Raw genomic sequence first — 21,482 nt, 5'->3', positions numbered from 1 at the left:
CACAAATGTGATTGTAGTGTACACACCTGACCACCAGAGGGCCCTCTCCCAGCAGAAATCACAAAGGAATGTGCATGGAAGTGAGTACCATTGGTAAGGACCAATAAGTAAGTCCTTGAAATGAATGGTAAAATACTAGGTTATTCCATGTTGTTTACTGTTGGTAAAATACTAGGTTATTCAATATTCAAAGGACTACTGAGATGTCACTTTGCATTACATCGTAGCCTACACACAGTATTCTACGAATATGTCATGGCTTGACTCAGAAAATTATTTTTTATATATACATGATAGCTATGTGATGGGGATTTTATTCCAATTAGAATTTGGAGATCAGTGTAGTGCTATTTGTGTGTCTGAATATTCAGATTTTGTACCAAGAATACACAATCAACCAAACCTCTCATTGGGGAACAATGCATAGGAAGGGTTATCCCTTTTTTTGCCGATTTGATCCATATGACCTGTTTGACTACTGGTGTCACACAAACTGACCCTTCATTTAGATAGCGGGGATGTGAAAATGTTGTTCAGTCAATATGATATGAATTTTACTTGTAAATGGGATCCAATGGCTGGAGCATGACCTCCATAAAGGCCAAGAGAGAATGTACAGCTGGGGGTGCAGTAGCAGAGCTTAGGGTCCTTTGTGTAAGGCCAGAGGGGATTATATAGGGATCGTGGTAGGCTAGGCGGCCTAAGGGTTACCACTGAGTAGAGAGTGACATATGGGGCTGAGTTTAATGACCCCTCCACCTCCCTTCTCCATCTGTTCCCATGTCAGACCTGAGGGGTATACTACAAAGCAGGATCATGCCTAAGTATTCTGATATAGGATGGAAATGGGCATGGTATGATTGCCTACCTGGTTAAATAAAGGTGAAATAAGATGTATTAAAAAAAATACATATCTAAATGTAGCTTTTTTTTGTGTACCATAAAATCTGTTGTTATTTCTGGTTGCTTAATCAAAGTTAGCTTGCTAACTTTTGTTTTACTAGGCAAGTCAGTTAAGAACAAATTCTTATTTTCAATGACGGCCTAAATGACGGTTAAACTGCCTGTTCAGGGGTAGAACGACAGCTGTGTCAGCTCGACCTTGTCAGCTCGGGGGTTTGAACTTGAAACCTTCCGGTTATTAGTCCAACGCTCTAACCACTAGGCCCCACTGATCCTCACTGATCCTGCATTGTAGTATGCACCTCTGCTCAGCTCCTGTCTTAATTGTGGTGTTGCAGACTTGAGTCTTGCCAGGATGCCATGGCATGACAATTTATCATTCTGTCATGGCCTTGCTTACAATATATCTACAACAAACAAGTCCTGGGGTATAGGAACATTGCAAAATCGATACATTTTTCACAGTAAGTTGTATTGGTATGAAATAAATGCAATGATATTCAACACTGGATCTGAGCTTGATAGACTAGACTGGGCGTCGATAAAACGTTCCGTTTATTTGCGAAAGACTGGTCGCTAATCTGATTGGCTGTCCCGGGTGCCACATGAAAAGGCTTCCGAACAGAGGTGTTCATTGATTGGTTCATTCGGTCTTTGTCTGAGATGCAGCTGAGAAGGCTGTCCCGTTTGAATGTGCAGGGATTGGAAGGGACCATTTCCATGGACCATCTGTCTCACAGGCTAGTGATACAACAAAGGGAGCCAGGATGGTGTTGGTACATGTCGGATATTTGGTTCTTCCCGTATTTGGCTCTGTAAGAAATAGAGGTAAAGTTATTTCTTTATTCTATCCATGTTTGTCTCTTCTCGTTCCTATATATGTAAATATTAAAGCTAACTAGCTGTCATCTGCAATGGCCAAGCTAATAATGCTAGCTGTCCAGAAAGCTAGCTGCTGAGCTAACCAGACGGCCAGTCAGCTGCGCTCGAGCGAATAAAATCCGGGTTTGCAGTGAAGGTTGTAATCGAACCATGTCAAACGACATATGCAAAATAGTTAGCTATGTAGCTAATACAGCTATAACGAATTAGTAACGTTAATGTTTTGTCATCCGTTCTACCTTGCACGTATTATTGTCAAACGTTATCTTCTCAAGGCAACTAAACAAAATGGTAACTAGCTGAACAAGACAGCTAGCTAGTTTATCTGGACAGGCTAATATTTTGGTTATAGACGCGCGCGTTGTTCCGTAGAATATCGTCATTTTGGATGTAACGTTAGCTAACTAGCTAGTGGCTTCGTTTGTCCCACTAACGGTTAATTATATTTTTCACCCTCTACTAATACAGTAACAACTGTGTGTTTTTAATCTGACCAAACAGCTGGTTAGCGAACATGACATCAGTGACATCAATTGTTTATCCATTTTGGTGTTGGCGAGGCTCGAGTCTTGACAACATGGTGTGTGGGGTGGGTTAGTTGTTGCCTTCAGCGAATCTGTTCTGTAGCTAGATGTGTTATTGGTTGAGGCTGTACTTTTTTTTAAATATCGGCTAAATCCATGTATATTTATATACATTTGTATTTTTGCGATGAACGCCCTAAAATTACTAATTGAACGTGGCAATAGGAGCTGGTCAGGTGGGTTAAAATGTGATGCAGCCTACGACGCGTTTTCTTATTAGGAACATATAGTACGGTCAAGAACACTATCCCGTAGGTTTGGAAAATTGTTTTTCTTGTCTCAAACCCGAAACCAAACCCCATCTCTATTTTGAGACTATCTAGCAATATTTTCAAGGGAAAACATGAGCACAACTGACCGCCTTTTGTTTTGCTCGATTGCAAACACCATACTACCCAAATTGACCGAAATAACATCCTCCATATATGCAGCAAAAGGCTATATGTGCTGATTATATAATTATACTAATATGAACGTGCATTTTAAAATACATGCAGTAGCACCAATGATTTCATTGTGCTTTTATTTGTGTTCTTTTTTCCTGTTCCATAGTATCGAGGCTGGCGCTACATTCCGCATTTCTCAGACCTTTGTCCCCTTCATTGTGTAGCTAACGATCATCTGCTGCTGTCTGCCGTAGCCTCTGCCTGTTCTCTGCATCTAGCTGTATTGTGAACCCCTTCCTCATTTCCTCTTTCCATCTGAAGACGACATTGGCATTAAAACCCGAGTTCTCCCACTCATACCGTATCCTTCTGTGTAACAGACTAAAGAATAACACCTTCTCTAGAAAACAGTTTGTCTTTACTTAAACTGTCATGTTGCTCTTTAGTACATAATCCATTGTAGCATTAGGCCTATTACTATAAAATGTCGTTGTGATTTTCCCATTCAGTGTGGATAGACTACATTCTGCTGTAAATTTCTGTAAAGTGGATACATTTTGACCCCTTGGCCCCCGATTCGATTATAGCCAGGCTTGATAGAACTTGTGGATTGCTGTCTCCAGTCATCCCCCTTCAATCAAAGGTGCATTGTACCACTTCCATATCTGATGGCCTGTTTGAAACATAAATCGCATTCATTCCCCCTCCCAAATGCTATCATCCTAATCACATTTAAACCAATTGGACAGTAACTGGCTGCAATATATCTGCATTCTAATTTGCGTGTCTTTATTTCTCAAACGATCTGAAATTGCCACCTTTGATGGTCCATTGCACCTGTTCTAGTGGCTAAACGGCCAGTCGTAATCCTAACCATGTGTACGAGCCATTGTTTCATCTAATTTAATTAACCCATTTAGTTTGTCACTGCGAATCTACGAGTCTTAACTCAACTCGCCGTTTAAAATTCGTTTTGTGATCTACTATCATGCCAAACTCCCCAGTATCTTACACACCTCCACATAATGCTATCCATTTTACAGGGATGTGTATATCACGCACTGCTGTAGAACTCCTTTTAGAATCAAAGTGTCTTTATTCTTTGGTTGTGCTTTCTCTCTACCTTATGTTCTTGTATTAGAACCTAATGCATGATCATTTTTAAAATTCTGTTTATGTTTTCACATTGAACAGCAGATTACAATGTAATCTTTGTGTAGAGATGTCCCTGCTGTACTGAAATGTGCTGTAGCATACACATCTACTCATTGGATGCTGCTTCTGTTCTGTTAATCCTACAGAGCATGGTCAGGCCTTGCCTTTGGTCATTATTTGCATGTAGTTGCATTATTACTATTATCACACAGTGCCACACATACTAATATTTTCCAATAAAGACTTCTAGTATTTTTCCTAACCTTCAGTGTGCTTTTTGCTGATTTCCATGTGTGTTTCCACCCCACCGTGCTGTCACTGAGGCAGTCCCCCCTCTACCTCTCAGTGCTCTCATCTCTCTTTGCAGAGGCACTTTAAGGTGCTTCTCTCTCCCGAGTCCCAATCATAGGATTAGGGACAGCCAAATCTCTTGTCCTGCTGGGAAAATTAATTTTGACTGAGACATGGGACGCAGTGATTAATGTAGGAACCATACAGTCAACCCCCCCCCCCCCCCCCCCCCCCCCAAATCAATACACATTCCATCTGTATTTAAGTCTCTTGTCAACATTGCTTCTATACTATAGTAGTATTGACCAAAACTTTGTCATCCTTTTCATCCTTTCCGCCTGTCTCGGTTTTAGTAAAGTTAACATTGTCGCTGTCGGGTTACGAAAGTATTATTCACAGTGTCACACGCAACTGACGAATTTGGCTTTACATTTTTTGTGAAATATTAGTCTTGAATTGGCGTCTTTCAGATACTGACCAGGATGGGAGATTTGGGGTTTTGTTGTGAGGCTGACTGCGCACCTTGAAGTCCCTCAACATAACACACAACATTAAACACTGATATAAATGCTATGTCGGTTCTGTTTACTATGTTGTTCTTGAGGTGTCTTGACAGAAGTGGCACCAGCCATTCAATAGCTATACAGATTGGGTAAACACAGGGCATTTGAATGTTACATATAGTCTAGCCTATAAGTTTGTTTTATATCTCAAAACTAGCAAGTAAAAGGTTTATATTGACAGCAATACTTCGCCACTTCCTTTACCTTGACATATACAGTGGGGCAAAAAAAGTATTTAGTCAGCCACCAATTGTGCAAGTTCTCCCCCTTAAAAAGATGAGGCCTGTAATTTTCATCATAGGTACACTTCAACTATGACAGACAAAATGAGAAGAAAAAAACATCCAGAAAATCACGTTGTAGGATTTTTAATGAATTTATTTGCAAATTATGGTGGAAAAATAAGTATTTGGTCAATAACAAAAGTTCTCAATACTTTGTTATATTGTCATTGCTAACAAAGGGTGAGGTCAAATGTTTTCTGTAAGTCTTCAAGGTTTTCACACACTGATGCTGGTATTTTGGCCCATTCCTCCATGCAGATCTCCTCTAGAGCAGTGATGTTTTGGTGCTGTTGCTGGGCAACATGGACTTTCAACTCCCTCCAAAAAATGTTCTATGGGGTTGAGACTGGCTAGGCCACTCCAGGACCATGTACTGGCTTAAGCAGGGGGACACGTCTGGCACTGCAAGATTTGAGTCCCTGTCGGCGTAGTGTGTTACTGATGGTAGGCTTTGTTACTTTGGTCCCAGCTCTCTGCAGGTCATTCATTAGGTCCCCCTGTGTGGTTCTGGGATTTTTGCTCACCGTTCTTGTGATCATTTTGACCCCACGGGGTGAGATCTTGCGTGGAGCCCCAGATCGAGGGAGATTATCAGTGGTCTTGTCTGTCTTCCATGTCTTCCATTTCCTAATAATTGCTCCCACAGTTGATTTCTTCAAACCAAGCTGCTTACCTATTGCAGATTCAGTCTTCCCAGCCTGGTGCAGGTCTACAATTTTGTTTCTGGTGTCCTTTGACAGCTCGTTGGTCTTGGCCATAGTGGAGTTTGGAGTGTGACTGTTCGAGGTTGTGGACAGGTGTATTTTATGCTGATAACAAGTTCAAACAGGTGCCATTAATGCAGATAACGAGTGGAGGACAGAGGAGCCTCCTTAAAGAAGAAGTTACAGGTCTGTGAGAGCCAGAAATCTTGCTTGTTTGTAGGTGACCAAATACCTATTTTTCCACCATCATTTGCAAATAAATTCATAAAAAATCCTACAATGTGATTTTCTGGATTTTTTTTCTTCTCATTTTGTCTGTCATAGTTGAAGTGTACCTATGATGAAAATTACAGGCCTCATCTTTTTACGTGGGAGAACTTGCACAATTGGTGGCTGACTAAATACTTTTTTGCCCCACTGTATGCACTTAGATGCATATTCTCCTTTGGTTCATTATGGAATGGCACCTAGCTGTTTAGATGACCTAGATCAATCAGCAGCAAACAGAACTCAATTAGCAAAACAACTTTCTCTGCTTGTATTTTGAATCAAACTGTATTCCAAGTGGATTTGAACATATCAATACAATTTACAGTAAAATAGACAGTAAAATACATTGCATAAACCCTACTAAGGTAGATTAAGTCTGTGACCAGCATTACACCTTAGTGAGTGTCGTTGGTACCTCTGCTATGTCTTCGGCAGACTTCTTTGTGGGTGTATCACTTTAACACACTGCTGTAATTAGCCTAAATAAGTGTGATTTAGAATATGGCAAAACATTTGTACGGGGAGAAAGTTTGTGGGCTAGGCCTATTTGTTTATTGATAATAGAAAAGTATGCTAGATTGTGTTCAATTTGGTCTTCACATGACCAATTCAATAAGACTCCATTTATTGTACAGAGCATGCATACTCAAGACTGCCTTCATTACATTTACATTTTAGTCACTTAGATGATGATCTTTTCCAGAGCAGCTTACAATTAGTGCATTCATCTTAAGATAGTTGTGATGTGTAGTCCCAACTAGCTATCTCATGTTCTTGTGAGGAGAGACTTTCTATGACAGTTGCTTGTACTAAGAGGTCCGGCTACGGTTCATAGCCTTCCTACCTAGAGCACGCAGATACAGGCTATTGTCAGCGCCTTATTCTTCAAATACTTACAAGGTCATATTAGGCAGTCAATGGCATACATTATTCAACACTGCTGTAGTGTTCCATGCAAGCAGCTGCTTTATATTTTGTTTTACATTTGCGTTCTAGTCATGAGATGAAATGGTACACATACCATTAATACGAGTGCCTTATTTTACTATATTAAGCACGGGACACCTATCCATAATGACTTATGCATATAAATAACCCAAAAGACTCATAAGGTTTTTTGTTAGCTACCCCCTCAAACCAATTTCATACTGCCGGATAGGTCGACCATACTAAATCCTTCAGGATTGGTTGATAGCTACTGCACTGCTTAGCCTAAACATTACCTCGTCCCCTCCCCTATTCGTGCATTGTAAAGTAATGGGATGCTCATGCTACCGATGGAATGGGGTGTGTAGATGAGGATTATGTTGGGGAGAATAGTAGCAGTGATTATAAAACTGCAGAGACAGCCGGGTCAGACTGCTGCAGTCATGGGTGGGCAGGGCTACATGCCTGTCAGTCAAACGGGGGAGACATGCCGCACTGTGGGGAGGGGCTGGCTGTATGTGTGCACATGCTTCTCTGGAGGGGCTGAAAGCTCAGATATGCACCAGTCAGGAGATTTTACAGCCCGAGCTCAGCGCTGAGAGAGACTATGCTGCAGATGCTGTGAGAGGTGCAATGTGTGCCGAATAAGGCCTATTTGATATGCTATTTTATAGTCCTTCTATGGTCCATTTATGATTATAATCATCATAGCACTGATAGTTTCCACCTTGTTATTATTTTTATTTTATTTAACTAGGTAAGTCAGTTAAGAACAATTTTTTTATTTACAATGATGGCCTTCCGAGGAACAGTGGGTTAACTGCCTATATGAATGGGGAAAACATATATGATTGATTCTTCTTTGTTAGTAGGGTCTGTTTAACCCATTTGTTATTGGGGTCCCTGTATCTTTGCACAAGAGTGACGTAAAACATTGCGACAGAACGGAGTGAAACGGCATCCTGTGGTCCACCAAAACCAGAAGACAATTTTTTATGTTTTTCTGCTCTACTTCCTCAGCCAGCAAACACAATTTCTCCTCTTATGGATCTGAGGTCCACTAGGGTTCTTATGTCTCAAGGCAATATCTACTGTAGCAAAAGAATAACCAAGCAGAATCTGTCTCCACGGGTTTGTGACTTGAACAGTCGCACTGCTTTGAATTACGTAGGCTATGATGTACAAAGGGGAAAAAAGGAATGATGACCAAATTTAGAGTTGTTCTGAAGTACCCTCCGGATTGTAATTGAATAACCACTATATCAAAGAAATGTATTTAAGTAAGTGTAATTTCTTACAAAAATATCTAATCATCAGCTAAAAATGAACCCATAGAGCGTTTAGAACCTCTACTTATTGTAATCATTACGTAGACATGTAATGCAGGTAGCCTAGTGGTTAGTGGTAGGCCAGTAACCAAAGGTTGCTGGATCGAATCCCTGAGCTGACATAAAAATCTGTCGTTCTGCCCCTGAACAAGGCAGTCAACCCACTGTACCCCGGTAGCCGTCATTGTAAATAAGAATTTGTTCTTAACTGACTTGCCTAGTTAAAGGTTACATAATATTTTTTTAAATATATTTTTTTAAACATTACAAAGGCAGTGTTACTGGAAATTCCCTTCCAAACAGTAAAGATGATGATTACGCTCTTGTCTCTGCATCAAATTAGAACAACATTGCATAGCTGTTTTACAAGCCACTTATTATTATGGATTTTAGTAGTAGCATTTTATCACAGTGATACAGTAAAAAAAACACAGTTTACTTTAACTAGGATGGCACTAAAGATGTCTATACATGGAGCCTGGCCATTCATAGTCACAGTCTGTGGGGTTGTGCTTTTCACATGAGGCCTGCCTGCATGTCTTAAAGATGAGAGCCATCCCAGCCCCCCCAGACCTTGGTGTCTGTCCCCCTGCGCAGACAGCTGGTAGACTATAACTGGAGACTATAACTGGAGTTAAAGGAGCAGCTGCAGTGCCTCCCCCTCCCCACACTTCCCTCCTCTGGGCGTAATGGATATTGATTGTTTGGCTGCGACCCAGCACCATGCTGATTCAGCAGGTTGGCCAGAGCTTCACTCACTACTCCTCCTTCCATAGACCGAGAGGCAGCCCTAACCCAGGGTTGGTACATGAGGAATATACAGTGCCTTTAGAAAGTTCATACACCTTGACTTATTCCATCTTTTGTTACAGCCTGAATTCTAAATTGATGAAATTGATTTTTCTTCCCACCCATCTACACACAATACACCATAATGACAAAGTGAAAACATGTTTTTGAAAAATGTTAGCACATTTATTGAAAAGGAAATACAGAAACATTTCATTTACAAAACTATTCACATCCCTGAGTCAATACTTTGTAGAAGCACCTTGGGTGGCGGTTACAGCTTTGAGTCATCTTGGGTATGTCTATCAGCTTTACACATCTGGATTTGGGGATTTTCTCCCATTTCTTCCTAGCAGAATTTCGGAATCTCTGTAAAGTTAGATGGGGTGTGGTAGTGAACAGCAATCTTCAAGTCTTTCCACAGATTTTCAATAGGATTCAAGTCTGGGATTTTCCTGGGCCACTCAAGAACTTTCACGTTCTTGTTCTGAATCCATTACAGCGTTGCTTTGACTATGCTTGAATATATTGTCCTGTTGGAATGTAAATCTTCGCCCCAGTCTGTTTGCCCTCTGATAACAGAACTCAGCAGATTTGGCTCCATTCATTGTTCCCTCTAACTTTACTAGTCTCCCAGTCCCTGCCACTGAAAAGCATCCCCATAGCATGATGCTGCCATCACCATGCTTCACAGTAGGGATGGTGTTAGAAGGGTGAAGAGCTGTGCTTGGTTTTCTCCAGACATAGTAGGGCTGGGCGACATGACCAAAATATCATATCACTGTATTGTATTATTTTTTTAAATAATATTGACTATTTGAAATGTTTATTTATTGACCTTTTGCTTTATGAGTGGTGCGTGACCCTAGGTTGGCAACACATACATTGTAAGTGATTTCAATAGGTTTTTCTCTATTCTGATTTTGTTTTATACTGTTCAATTAAACTTAAACCTAAAATAATCTTCAGCATTTTCATACATTTCTGAATTCCCTGCAATCATTTGAGATCATTTCTACACTGCCACGTAGGGCTGCACGATGTTGCAATTGTGATTTGACTTGCGATTTAGAGCACAACACTTGGGTGAACTTTTAGAATCCTAGAAATATAATGAATATTCTATAGTTAGAATTGAATAGTGTGTATTTTGAATACAGTGTTTGACATGCCAACTAATTAAAATGCCAGGGAGGAGTTATTGTCACAGGGTAGGAACCAAAGTGTTGTTTCCTAGGGGACCCTATAATCTTTGGCTACGTTTTGTTTTCTCTTAGCTACTTCATGTTGCTAACATTAATGCTTTGTATTTTCCTCTTTAATTTAGTAGATACTGTTGCACAAACGACATGCTTATTTAGGTCTACACCATCACTGGTATTATCAGGCTGTATAGCTTATTACGTTTGCGCTGACACAGCTGGCTAGCGGGCTAATAAATGTAGTAACTTGCGATTAGCATTAGCGGCTAAAAAGATTTAGGTCCAACTTGCTAGGAAAATACAAACTAGCTGTTTGCAGATGTAAGAAATACAAACTAATAGTGTAAATATAGAACTCTAGTGGATTTAAATTAAGAAGCTAAGTGAAGCGGCATCCTTGTCACATGTGCTGCATTGACCATGCAGTCTGAATGCAAGTGTGCTCCTCAAGTGACGGGACGGGGCTTGGTCTGTGTGGAAGCGGCATGGAGAAAGAGTGCTGAGAGAGAACTCAAGTAGTGAAGTAATCTGTAGAAATGGATTTACACACGGCATATGACATTTAAAAAATATATATACATTCAAAAAGTTGTAAGGTAAAGTAAAAATCCAAAACGGTCCATACATCAATACCGGTATATTGCAAAATACGGTATACCGCCCAGCCCTAAGACATGGTGCTTTGCATTCAGGCCAAAGAGTTTGATTTTTGTCTCAACAGACCACAGAATATTTTGCCTTGTGATCTGTCTTTCATGTGCCTTTTTGCAAACTTCAGGTGTGCTGTCATGTGCCTTTCTCAGGAGTGTCTTCCGTCTGGCCACATGACCAACTACAGCGCAAATGAAGGAAAGGAGACAAGGAGAGGAAACCACTTTAGATTATTGAACCGCACCCCACAGCCCTTAAACGGCTGGTGGTTTTAGCAGTTGATTCTATAATGCCAGGCTCCATAATGAGAGGCCTGTAGGACTAGTGCACGTAGGTCTAATGATAGTGCAACAGTTACATCGCTCAGCAGGAAGCCTAGCGGTTAGAGAGTTGGGCCAGTAAACGAAACGTCAATGTTTTGAATACCTGAGCCGACAAGGTGAAAAATCCGTCTGTGCCCTTGAGCAAGGCACTTAACCCTAATTTGCTCCAGGGGTGCTGTACTACTATAGATGACCCTGCAAAACAAAGCCTTTCACTGCACCTATTCAGTTTGTGACAATAAAATATATTATTTTAACATGGAGGCAGGTAGATTTTATATGATGTTCAACAGTGGCTCTGAATAAGTAGCATGCTAAAGAATATTTTAAAATATGTGCTGCCACAATTCACAGGAACTCTGCACGAGAATCTTACGTTAATTATGTGCCGCCACCATTCACGGAAACTCGGCACGAAAATCTTACGTTTGTTATCTTATGCTCAGGTCCAATTTAAAACCAGGGTACCTATTCATAATTCATTATACAAACCCACTTAAACCAAAGACCGCATCAAACCTTGAAATCTAACCTAGCATATATTATCAGAAGCAGAGATTCAATCCACAAAACAAAACAGCAGTCATCGTGCCCAGTGTACCCCTTCGCTCCCAGCTGAACCTGTAGAACGACAGGAAATGAGCAGGACAGTTGGGCTCTCTCTGGAGCTTAGAGGTCGCTCTATGGTCTTTCATCTCTTTTGTGTTCCGTCTTCCTGGGTGAGGTCGCTTTCTGTTTTCTCGCTGTGTGTGTTTGATATGTATGACGGTGTGTGAGCTGTATTTTTATTTATTTTATTTAACCAGGTAGGCCAGAACAAGTTCTCATTTACAACTGCGACCTGGCCAAGATAAAGCAAAGCAGTGCGACAAAATCAAACAACACAGAGTTATACATGATTACGGTGTGTGAGTGATCTGTATGACGGTGTGTTGGTGATCTGTATGGCGGTTGGTGATTTGATCTGCATGACTGTTGAGTGTTCTCTGTTGTGTGTCTGTTTCTGACTGAGTTTCTGATTTTGATGTCTGTCTCTGTTCTGACTGTTTGATGTCTGTGTGTGTGTGTGTGTGGTTGTGGTTTCTGTCTGAATATGATCCGTCTGCCTGTCTCTTTGTCTGACTAATTGCTCTCTGTTATTCTATTTTGTTATTTTACCTTGTGTGATTGTGCTGCCTGTTAGAGCTGTCTGTGTAGTTGGTCTGTGTGACGTTTGATTGAGTGTGACAGATGACTCCCTCTACTATCTGACTGATTTGGTGTGATCACTCTGTCTACTCTCTCTGGTGTCTTGTCTGATTGGGTGAGTGTGTTCTCTTGGCTGATTGGTTGATCTCTCTGTGGATATGATTGGTGTCTCCGTATCGTCTGATGGCAGAGTGTCTTCTCTGTCTTCATTGGTTGCGGTCAACTTCTTCTGAATCCTGATTGGGTGTACTTATCTCCTGCAGGGGCACAATTCACCAGGCATCAGCACAGCCATGCTACCTCATGCCGACACTTCCACCTAGGGGCCCCTCAGGCGCCCATCTCAGCTGAGTTCCCCTTGGGTCACACCAGCCAACCCCCCCAGACTGGCCTGGCCCCTCACCAGCCCCCGGCCCCCCACCACCCACCGCCCCTGCCGGCCCCCCCTCAGTTCCAGGACGTTACTGGGCCTCCGTTCCTACCTCAGGCCTTACACCAGCAATACCTCATCCAGCAGCAGCTTCTAGAGGCGCAGCACCGCAGGATCCTCCCACACTCCAGGTACTACCACACACACTTGCATGTTCTGTTGGACTCACATTTACATTTGTCTGTTTCTTTCACTTACCCCCTCTAAGGCACTGAGTTGGCCAGACACTAGAACACTACACCCCCTCCAATTTCCATATGCTAATGTATGGAAATGCCTCCTCTGTGCAGACGAACTCTGGAGCGTGCTCCTCTGAACCCTCACAGACTTCGCTCAGGGTACGACTACTCCCCTCCCCTCCATATCCCCCAGCCAATCAGCCAGCAGCCGCGCTACCTGGCCGAGGGCACAGACTGGTGAGTCAAAAAATAATAATTAAACGGGGAGCCTTGGAGACGATAAGTCATTGTTTCATCCTTCCATCTGTCTGGCATTAGTGGTGTTGGTTTATGTCTCTCCCCCTGCCTGTAGGGGTGATCATTTTACTCTGTGTTGATGTTAATATAGGTTTTTGTCCTCTCTCCTCTGTGTCTGTTCGTAGGGACCTTAGTGTGGACGCTGGCCTCTCTCACCAACAGTACCAGCTCCAGCAGCTTCCACAGCACTATCAGCATTACCTGGCGGCATCCCCCAGAATGCACCACTTTCCCAGGAACACCTCGTCTGCACAAGTGGTACTTTCATGACTGTTGGCTGTTGTGGTTGGTCTCTGCTTTGTTATTTTGTTGTTCTGCTTGTCTATGTTGCCTGTTTAGTTGCTGTGTTGTTCACACTCTGTGTGATGTCTGCCTTTGTCTGTTCGTCCATCAATGATTCGGTGTTTTCCAACAGAGTTCTGTTAACTGTTGATGACCGAAGTGTCTTCTTTTTTATGTTTGACAGGTTGTGCATGAGATTAGAAACTACCCGTACCCCCAGCTTCACCTGTTGGCTCTGCAGGGCCTCAACCCCTCACGTCACGCTTCCGCTGTACGAGAGAGCTATGAGGTAAATGTCCATTTCTATATCAATTTTACCAATATCTACAGCGTACTGAACAAAAATATAAACGCAACAAGCAACAATTTCAAAGATTTTACAGAGTTACAGTTCATATAAGGAAATCAATCAATTTAAATAATAATAATACATTTAGGCCCTAATCTATGGATTTCACATGACTGGGCAGCCATGGGTGGGCCTGGCACGGCATAGGCTCACCCACTTGGGAGCCAAGCCCACTGCCCAGTCATGTGAGGCCAGTTGGGCCTACTGCCATATTCACTAAAACAACATTGGATGCAGCTTATGGTAGAGAAATGAATGTTCAATTATCTACCATCAGCTCTGGTGGACATTCCTGCAGTCAGCATGACAATTGCGTGCTCCCTCAACATGAGACGTCTGTGGCATTGTTGTGTGACACAACTGCACATTTTAGAGTGGCCTTTTATTGTCCCCAGCACAAGGGGCTCTTGTGTAATGTTCATGCTGTTTAATCAGATGTTTGATATGCCACACCTGTCAGGTGGTTGGATTATCTTAGCGAGGGAGAAATGCTCACTAACAGGTTTGTAAAGAAATTTGTGCACAAAATTGGAGAGATATGCTTTTTGTCCATATGGAACATTTCTGGGAACTTATTTCAGCTCATGAAACATGGGACCAACACATTTTACATGTTGTGTTTATATTTTTGTTCAGTATATATTAATGCTATTGCTTGTGTTACACATGGATACTATACTTGTTTTTATGGTTAAGCTTTAATGGCATGATTTAATTCTGTTACCCTAGTCATACCAGTGCTGACCGGTTGCTTTTGCAGAGGTGAAGTGACGTTATCTGTCTAAAGCCTTGCTCTCCTGTGCCCTAGGAGCTGTTGCAGCTTGAAGACAGGTTGGGAAGTGTCAGTAGGGGAGCAGTTCAGACCACCATAGAGAGATTCACCTTCCCACACAAATACAAGAAGGTGAGGAGGCAGCTCTCTGAGTTAGAAATATACACACACAAGTGGAGCTACAGGCAACTGCCAAAATAACAGAAACACTTGAGTAAATGAGTGATACAAAGTATATTGAAAGCAGGTACTTCCACACAGGTGTGGTTCCCGAGTTAATTAAGCAATTAACATTCCATCATGCTTAGGGTCTTGTATAAAAATGCTGGGCAGGTCACTGAATGGTTTGATGAGCATGAAAACGAAGTAAACCATATGCCATGGCCATCTGTCACCCGATCTCAACCCAAATGAACACTAATGGGAGATTCTGGAGCGGCACCTGAGACAGTGTTTTCCACCACCATCAACAAAACATGATGGAATTGATGGAATTTTGATGGAAGTTCCAGACACTTATAGAATCTATACCAAGGTGCATTGAAGCTTTTGTGGTTCGTGTGACCCAACTTCCTATTAAGACACTTTATGTTGGCGTTTCCTTTATTTTTACAGCTACCTGTATATTGTAAATGTAACCAGTGGGAATTGAATATATTAACCATTAGACCGAGAGGACATCTTCAAGGTCTGAGGACTTACAAGTCTCACAGTGCTACTGCTGCATGAGTGCATGATTCCAAATCACCTCCAGTACTGTATACAAACTCAAAGTTTTAAAAAGCAAAGTCACTTACTTCTGAAGCCTTAGTGGTCTCTTTAAAAACTCTTGACCCTGTCTGATTCTAATCTGGATATGTCATTTGATTGGTCCACAGAGGAAGCCTCTGGATATGAAGATTGGCGAGGAGGGCGAGGAGACTGATGTGGATGAGAAATGTACCATCTGCCTGTCGATGCTGGAGGAGGCAGAGGACGTCAGGTAATGAATGTCTGCAACACTTAACCTATTGGAGCCTATGGAATTCAAAGAACCCACTGAACAAGTGTGATGTGCATACTGTATATTTTCTCTTTCAGTGTGTGAGTTGACGACCAGACGATTGACCTTCTTCCTTTTCTCTCCCGTCTCACCTGTCCAGGCGTTTACCCTGCATGCACCTCTTCCACCAGGGCTGTGTGGATCAGTGGCTGGCGACCAGCAGGAAGTGTCCAATCTGCCGCGTGGACATCGAGACGCAGCTCCACCCAGACAGCTGATGTCACAGGGGTGGAGCCTGACGGTCTGGCTGCTGTCAATCACCCTGGCGTGGATCCTGCTCCCTTCCACCCGGCCCTGCCTCTCCCAACATGGGTGCTTTGCCAAATGTCTCCAGTCGTCACGTGACATCATAGCCCTCTCTGACTCACGCTTTACTGAGCCAATCCAGGATTACTTACTGCACGAGAGACCGGAGACTGACTCTCTCTCTCTCTCTCTCTCTCAATAAAAGCACATCCCCAGCAAAAAGACATGCAAACACTCACTCACACATACATTACATACTATATACACATGTGCACACAGGGTTTACTAGTTGCTTGCTGGTGGTTGGGTGTCGTTGCTGTTGTGTTGTAGTTAGGGGAGGCAGGTGTGTTTCCTGTGTCTTTGTAGCATGTTCTTAAAGCCATGACATTAATGTACAGAGTGAAAAGCACACAACCCCACTTGCCAGCCAGCCTGCCACATACACACACACACACACTGCTTATTCTGCCACAACAGGAAGCTAATCAACCACTTAAAAGCCCTGTCGCCATGTTTGCCTACAGATCATTTGTGGTAGTACAGTAGCAGCATCAGACACAGTGGTATTTTGACCCCTCACTTTGTTATAAGAGGGGGACTGAGTGTTCAGATCTCGCCCAGCTTCTACTTTTTGCAATACAGTAGTTGTACATTTGCTTGGGACTGATGCTGCCATCAGTGTTCGGACAAAATACAACTATTTCACTGCTGTCATGTTGGCCTGCCCCAATGCATGGGGTGGCGTGTGTTTTTGAGTAAATACAGAGGTTAGTGAGTGTTTTTAACCAAATGTGTTATGGTATTGCTTGACCTGCCGCAATGTGTGTGTTCTGCCCCAGTGTGTGGGTTTCAGTGTATGTTTAACCAATGCTTGCGCGTGAGTGACAAACTTAAAGTGCAGGTTCAAGTGTGTGTTAAGGGTAATATAGAAGTTAGCTTAACAGTGATTTGATTGGAGTGCTTGTAGAATACAAAGCCAAATAAGGAATACAATTATTATTATTTTTAAATGTAGTAGGACTTATCCCCCATCATGCACTGCAGTGACTGAGTGAGATGTGGGGCCTTCTGGTTAAGCAGAAGTGTTAGCTGCCCTGAAAACAGCGACTCTGTGCCATCCACTCCTGTCGCAGGTGTTAAGGCTGAGCAGTGTAGTGAAATGCATGTTTCAATGTTGGCTTGGGCTGTCGTGTTAGCGTTAAAAAAAAAAAAATGGAGGGCAGAGGAGGGTGTTGTCTGTGCATGACTTAGTTAATCTGAGCTGTGATTATCAACTCAACACAAACAAACAAATGAAGAAAAAGGGAGAACGATGTCAGTGTTTGTCCCTGACCTGTAGCGTGTGTTCATACTGTCCCTTTTTGGTGGCAAACAAAATGGAATCCTATTGTTTACCTTATTGCCTAAAGAACAAGCACATGTGATAGATATAGCAACAACCTCTTTTTGTTATTGCATTTGCGTTGGTTTCCGTATATTTAGGTATAAACGCGCACTGTTTTGGACCGAGTGAGGAGCTTTGTGTGTTGAACTTGTTTTTATGTGTCAGATCTCCCCTCGTGGTTGCTATGCTGGTTGCTATGCTGTATTGCTAGAACAACAATGTAGAATGTTGTGTGATGGGGGCAGTATCCTCCCCACAGTGCATATGGACAGGACTGGGCTGGGGTCAAAATGAGGACCAAAATAATGGTCATAGAACACTTTTTGTTGTCAAAAAAACAACTCTTTAAATGTTGATATTGTGTGTGCTTTCCTTTTTGTTTTGTTGCTATGTTATGTCTAAGTCAATGTGCATGAACACTACATAGGTTTTTAAGGATTGGCACAGGTCCTATAAAATGCATTGAGGACTCGATGTGAAGTATTAGGACAGACCCTAAATGCCCTGTAGACTGAAGGATGAGTTGTGACGGATTGGGACTGACCCTAACTGTCCTGTGCACTGCCAGTGTTGATACTGACTCCTCCTTTAGTCTAGTTTTTTATGGGAAGTTTTGATAGTTTACACAGGGTGTTGTCAGTTGAGATGCCTTAAGTATTTAACAATCATTATTTATTACTAACTGTAGATATCGTGTGTACGTATTTAATTTTATATAGTTTTTTTCTGCAATTGAATCATTTATTTATTTAGATATAACACAATTGTTTTAAAAAATTGAACGATTACCTCTTTTTTGCATTTTTGCATTGTTTTAATTCAATGGGAATGCTTCGCATGCAGTTGTATTTTTCCTGAAGAAACTAAACTAAAAAGACCTGCTGTTTGATCTCTCTCCCCGAGCCGGCTGTGTTATGTTTACTGTCCCGGGCTGAGCTGTCGAGCCTGCTCTTCTCATGTGGTGCTGTGGATAGTGGTGCTGTGGATATCTTGGTTACATTCCATTCAATGCAATTTTCTCTGATCCCTATGCTGTGATGTAGTGGACAAACTGCAATGGAGTGAAATGTTTTTAAGTTTGTAATTTGTCTTGTTTTGCACTCATAGTTTTAACATGGGAACCCTCTCACTGGCATAAAGCAGTTACGATCGTAGATGTATTGTTATTATTACTGTATACGTTGTCATTTCCAGTTCTCTGCCTCTCATCCCTCTCTCCTTTCTTTAAAAAAAAAAAAGCATGTTCCTTTTCTGTGTTGGGATATTTCTCCTTCCCTCTTTTCCAAATATCTTGTAGTTTTGAGCCCAACAAGTGCCTCGCTTCTAGTGTTGAGATATTTCCTTATGATTGTAGCTACTATTTTTGCCACACAAACTCCTACGCTCAGTTACTCGAAAGCCATCATGCCTGAACTAGGTACATATTTATCTGGAGGTCTTACTCCTGCATTACACGGGCACCATGAACTGTAGGCTATGTTCAAATGCTGTATAATATTGTTGTTCCTTTCTTATTCCCTCCTCTCTCACTTCTCTCATTGTCACCACTGACCAACCTGCAAGGTGAAGGAAATATGACGTTAGCCCCCATAAGTGGAGTGTGGGAACTTTAAGGTGGTGTGGTCAGCGTCGTATTGCTTTCACTAACCAAATAGATCTGTGGATACCTTTATGAGAATAAAGAAAGCAGCATTTTAGGAGTACTCGGAAATTGACATTTTTCTCCATCATTTTTAGTTTAACCTTGACCTAATCTAATAATACCTTTGAAATATTTTACTTTATCCATTATACAAATGAAGGAAATATTTGACAAATCTTTGTGAAAATGTTTCACTGTGTTCATCTGCGCTACACTAATTATTCTTATTATTCCCTCTTTTCCTTTCCTTTATTATTTTGTCTTACTGTCCATCCTTCCCTCCACTCAGAACCCATCCAATGTTTCCTATCACAATCCTCTATGTAAAACAAGAACAGACAGAGGATCTCTTAAAGCACAACCTTACTAAAAATGCATGTTTTTCTCAGGTTTGAATATATTCTTAATGGTATGTAAGTATATGGTGAAAATATTTGTAGATATACAAAGAATATTACAGAATTAATTTTGCTGCTGCTTGCATCTGAAAAACTGAAGGAAAGAGAAAATATCTCAACGTGCCAGTGATAGGGCTGCCGCCATCTTTGTATAAGGTCTGCTGTTTAGCCGTGACTGCGCAATGTTTTTCAATATAGGAGATTTTATCGGAGAATATAACTATTTATCATTAATATTAAAGCAATAGCTCATTAATGATGAGTGTGTTGATGAACTGGATGAGCATATTGTGTAAATGTTAGATTCACATTTGGTGGAATTTTGTACTTTATTTATTACTACTACTAATAATGATTTTAAAAGTTGCATCGCTAAACCCAAACTGTTCTGTTTTTTTATTTACATTTTATTTCAAGGCTGGTATATTATCCTTTTTTGTATGTGCTCTTTTTGTAATAAATTGGATAAAATGGAAGGTGTATAAATCTGGTGTTTGTGGAATGAGTAGAAGTTACCTTGTGTCCCTAAAATTAAGGCCAGTTATGACTCTTTGAAGTTAGAGGAGAAGGATGAAAAAAAATGCTTTCATTGAGAATGAGACATGATCTCCATCCTGATGAGGTTGACAATCCTCTTTTGATTTGTTTTCTGAGTCTGTCTTCACAAGGTAATCGAAATCTCACCGGGAGATGAACACATCAGTCAAACCACAATCTTAAAAAGCAGTTTTGAAAAACAAAAAGTGTTTTGGAATAAGCAGTACAAAATAGTATACTCTCTTATAAAACCTAATTTACAACCAAGCAGCTGAGCAACATGCCATTCCTGATAATGGGTACTTTTAAAATGGTGGCACAATCATGTTACCTGGCCTTATGACCCTATTGTGTTTTAGCCATAAACGCCAGGCCACTTGCCTTCAGTAGTAATGCAATAAAGCCAAACTATAAGATATTCTAGAAATGTAGTAATAAATATATAAACATTTTCCTTTCCTGAGATCATGACCATATAGAGGCAATAACATTTTTAAAATGAAACCGTTGCCCACATCCAAACTCCATTCAAAGAGTTTGTATATCTTCATTACGGAGTTGCTTGGGTAGAGTCCAACACACGGCGAGGCCTCTATCATCTGCTGTGCAAAGGACATACGTTTTCATATAGTGGAGAAGTCTCAATATGAGGTCTTTAGTACTTTGGGTAGAGGACCCTGAAGATCTGTCCGTCCGCCTTCTTGGTGTTCAGCCACTTTCCACACAGGAAGATGGTGGTGACACCGTTGGCTGTGTTGGTGACCTCCACGCGGTCCAGCAGCCAGCCGGGGCTGAGGCGGGTATTGTCATGCTCCACACACACTCTCAGCAGCTCACCCATGTCCAACATCTCTAGCAGGAAGCGGTCCGTTTGGCCTCGCTCAAACAGGTTGCGGAACTTCTGACGTAGCGACCGGCGGCCCGAGTCGCCGTTGGAACCGTAGATGGTGATGAAGACATTGGCATCGGTGCCTGCCCCCTTCTCGTCGCCCGTGATGAGGATGATCTCGTACTTGACAGGCACCAGGCTGCGGGCTTTGCTGGCGAAGCTCTCGATGGCCTTGGTGCACTCGATGGTCACAAACTCGTCCCTCTTCGGGGAGAGGGGGATCAGGGCATTGCAGATGAATATGAACCTGGGATAGAGAAGGAGAATGATTGTCTCTTCCACAAGACACAAAACTCCTGGGTTTCCACACAGTATATTGTGAGCTGCAGGGCTTTGCACCCTACCGAATAAGCCCCAGGTGGTTTATATACCTGGGGTCAGGCTAGGGGTCACTCACCTGTTGCCCAGCACTTTCTCTATGACAACGACCTCCTTCACGTGCCAGAACGCCTCACCTTTCACCTTCTTCCCATCCTTGGGGGTGTGGCCCAGGCAGATGCCAGCGATGTCCCCTAGCTGTTTGGAGGAGAACTCAAACTTGTCCTTGTTTCCCCTGAATGAAAATAACAAAGCCACATAACCTTAAACCATTAAAGAATATGACA

At 41.9% G+C, this 21,482-nt stretch overlaps 2 protein-coding genes across 5 annotated transcripts in view; one reads left to right on the top strand and one right to left on the bottom strand.

The window, feature by feature from the left end:
- Positions 1–1,484: 1,484 nt before the first annotated feature.
- Positions 1,485–19,927, top strand: LOC110523346 (E3 ubiquitin-protein ligase RNF165). 4 transcript variants are annotated; one of them, XR_005051668.1, is made up of 9 exons: positions 1,485–1,731; positions 12,694–12,991; positions 13,151–13,276; positions 13,462–13,594; positions 13,803–13,907; positions 14,779–14,871; positions 15,355–15,492; positions 15,618–15,721; positions 15,882–15,939. XR_005051668.1 is itself a non-coding variant. In XM_021601969.2 (8 exons), the coding sequence occupies exons 1-8, from the start codon at positions 1,671–1,673 to the stop codon at positions 15,997–15,999; spliced, it is 1,038 nt and encodes a 345-aa protein (XP_021457644.1). In that variant the 5' UTR covers positions 1,487–1,670; the 3' UTR covers positions 16,000–19,927. The 4 variants fall into 4 exon arrangements, 2 of the variants coding, with proteins under 2 accessions (XP_021457644.1, XP_021457643.1); XR_002473435.2 differs by having other exon boundaries at positions 1,486–1,731; positions 14,776–14,871; positions 15,882–15,938; XM_021601969.2 differs by lacking the exon at positions 15,355–15,492 and having other exon boundaries at positions 1,487–1,731; positions 15,882–19,927.
- Positions 19,928–19,982: 55 nt separating this feature from the next.
- LOC110522812 (lipoxygenase homology domain-containing protein 1) overlaps positions 19,983–21,482 on the bottom strand; it is a 51,953-nt gene continuing 50,453 nt past the window's right edge. The window contains exons 41-42 of the mRNA XM_036976540.1: positions 21,275–21,430; positions 19,983–21,124 (exon numbers count right to left, since the gene is read on the bottom strand). Coding sequence (XP_036832435.1) covers positions 20,644–21,124; positions 21,275–21,430 — 637 coding nt within the window. The 3' untranslated portion in view covers positions 19,983–20,643. The remainder of the gene's footprint in view (positions 21,125–21,274; positions 21,431–21,482) is intronic.

The sequence above is a fragment of the Oncorhynchus mykiss genome, chromosome 5 (assembly GCF_013265735.2).
Source record: "Oncorhynchus mykiss isolate Arlee chromosome 5, USDA_OmykA_1.1, whole genome shotgun sequence".
NCBI classification, from domain to species: domain Eukaryota; kingdom Metazoa; phylum Chordata; class Actinopteri; order Salmoniformes; family Salmonidae; genus Oncorhynchus; species Oncorhynchus mykiss.
This window is presented reverse-complemented; position numbering and strand designations above follow the sequence as displayed.

Coding starts and splice junctions, on each gene's coding strand:
- LOC110523346 (XM_021601968.2), top strand. CDS start 1,671: ATGGTGTTGGTACATGTCGGATATTTGGTTCTTCCCGTATTTGGCTCT. Junction 13,908..14,775: donor CTGTACGAGAGAGCTATGAG/GTAAATGTCCAT, acceptor CCTGTGCCCTAG/GAGCTGTTGCAGCTTGAAGA. Junction 15,722..15,881: donor GAGGAGGCAGAGGACGTCAG/GTAATGAATGTC, acceptor TCACCTGTCCAG/GCGTTTACCCTGCATGCACC.